The 2,500-nt window shown below is 40.1% G+C and overlaps 1 protein-coding gene across 1 annotated transcript in view; it reads left to right on the forward strand.

Moving 5' to 3' along the window:
• Positions 1-583, forward strand: part of LOC106575679 (tomoregulin-2) — a 6,233-nt gene extending 5,650 nt beyond the window's left edge. The window contains exon 8 of the mRNA XM_014152311.2: positions 388-583. Within this exon, the coding sequence (XP_014007786.1) occupies positions 388-484 (97 nt within the window). The 3' untranslated portion in view covers positions 485-583. The remainder of the gene's footprint in view (positions 1-387) is intronic.
• Positions 584-2,500: the final 1,917 nt, after the last annotated feature.

The following is a 2,500-nucleotide window of genomic DNA, read 5'->3' on the forward strand; positions in this document are numbered from 1 at the left end:
TTGTTGTTTTGACTGTTGTTGTTGTTTTGACTCTTGTTGATGTTGTTTTGACTGTTGTTGTTGTTTTGACTGTTGTTTTGACTGTTGTTCTTGTTGTTTTGACTGTTTTTAATGTAGCTGTTGTTGTTTTGACTGTTGTTGTTGTTTTGACTCTTGTTGATGTTGTTTTGACTGTTGTTGTTGTTTTGACTGTTGTTTTGACTGTTGTTCTTGTTGTTTTGACTGTTTTTAATGTAGCTGTTGTTGTTTTGACTGTTGTTGTTGTTTTGACTGTTGTTGCTGTTGTTTTGACTCTTGTTGATGTTGTTTTGACTGTTGTTGTTGTTACTGTTGTTGTTTTGAATGTTGTTGTTATTGTTGTTTTGACTGTTATTATTTCTCTGACAGGAAGTGTCCTGGGAAGAAGAGGAAGTCTGTCCAGAAACAGAGTGGGGCTCTGTACGATACAGACAGCACGCTCCACACTGCTACTCTTACCATCTGACATACTTAAGTGTATGTAAACTTCCGACTTCAACTGTATACACATACTGTATACACACACACGAACACATACAGTTTAAGTCAGAAGTTTACATACACTAAGGTTGGAGTCATCAAAACTCATTTTTCAACCACTCCACAAATTTCTTGTTAAAAAACTATAGTTTTGGCAAGTCGGTTAGGACATCTACTTTGTGCATGACACAAGTAATTTTTCCAACAATTGTTTACAGACACATTATTTCACTTATAATTCACTGTATCACAATTCCAGTGGGTCAGAAGTGTACATACACTAAGTTGACTGTGCCTTTAAACAGCTTGGAAAATTCCAGAAAATGATGTCATGGCTTTAGAAACTTCTAATAGGCTAATTGACATAATTTGAGTCAATTGGAGGTGTACCTGTGGATGTATTTCAAGGCCTACTTTCAAACTCAGTGCCTCTTTGCTTGACATCATGGGAAAATCTAAAGAAATCAGCCAAGACCTCAGAAAATACACTGTAGACCTCCACAAGTCTGGTTCATCCTTGGGAGCAATTTCCAAACACCTGAAGGTACCACGTTCTTCTGTACAAACAATTGTATGCAAGTATAAACACCATGGGACCACGCAGCTGTCATACCGCTCAGGAAGGAGATGCGTTCTGTCTTCTAGAGATGAATGTACTTTGGTGGGAAATGTGCAAATCAATCTCAGAACAACTGCAAAGGACCTTGTGAAGATACTGGAGGAAACAGGTACAAAAGTATCTATATCCACAGTAAAACGAGTCCTATATTGACATAACCTGAAAGGGCGCTCAGCAAGGAAGAAGCCACTGCTCCAAAACCGCCATAAAAAAGACAGACTACTGTTTGCAAACTGCACATGGGGACAAAAATCGTACTTTTTGGAGAAATCTCCTCTGGTCGGATGAAACAAAAATAGAACTGCTTGGCTATATTGACCATCGTTATGTTTGGAGTAAAAAGGGGGAGGAGGCTTGCAAGTTGAAGAACACCATCCCAACCATGAAGCATGGGGGTGGCAGCATCATGTTGTGGGGGTGCTTTGCTGCAGGAGGAACTGGTGCACTTCACAAAATAGATGGCATCATGAGGAAGAAAAATTATGTGGATATATTGAAGCAACATCTCAAGACATCAGGAAGTTAAAGCTTGGTCGCAAATGGGTCTTCCAAATGGGCAATGACCCCAAGCATACTTCCAAAGTTGTGGCAAAATGGCTTAAGGACAACAAAGTCAAGGTATTGGAGTGGCCATCACAAAGCCCTGACCTCAATCCCATAGAATTCTTTGGAGCAGAACTGAAAAAACGTGTGCGAGCAAGGAGGCCTACAAACCTGACTCCGTTACACCAGCTCTGTCAGGAGGAATGGGACAAAATTTACCCAACTTATTGTGGGAAGCTTGTGGAAGGCTACCCAAAACATTTGACCCAAGTTAAACAATTTAAAGGCAATGCTACCAAATACTAATTGAGTGTATGTAAACTTCTGACCCACTGGGTATGTGATGAAAGAAATAAAAGCTGAAATAAATAATTCTCTCTACTATTATTCTGACATTTCACATTCTTAAAATAAAGTGGTTATCCTAACTGACCTAAGACAGGGAATTTTTACGAGGATTAAATGGCAGGAATTGTGAAAAACTGAGTTTAAATGTACTTGGCTAAGGTGTATGTAAACTTCCGACTTCAACTGTATATACACACAGACAACACAGACAGCACGTGCCGCACTGCTACAAGCCTCATCTAACACATATGGCACAGACAGCACACTCTGCTTGCCACACACTTACCACTACCCACAAACCCCATCTGTTCACTCATCTAATCCGACCCATACTCTTCCAAACCTTCTAAGTGTCTCAACGTGCCAAAATGGTCCAGACCTCTTTGCAGACGCAGGACACTATTTGACTATGAAAGCTGGAGAGGTTTAGGATTGATAATGACCTGAGGACTCACTGAAGACAAACTGTGAGGAGGAAACACCATGGAACTA

Source organism: Salmo salar, chromosome ssa17, assembly GCF_905237065.1.
Source record: "Salmo salar chromosome ssa17, Ssal_v3.1, whole genome shotgun sequence".
Classification (NCBI taxonomy): Eukaryota; Metazoa; Chordata; class Actinopteri; order Salmoniformes; family Salmonidae; genus Salmo; species Salmo salar.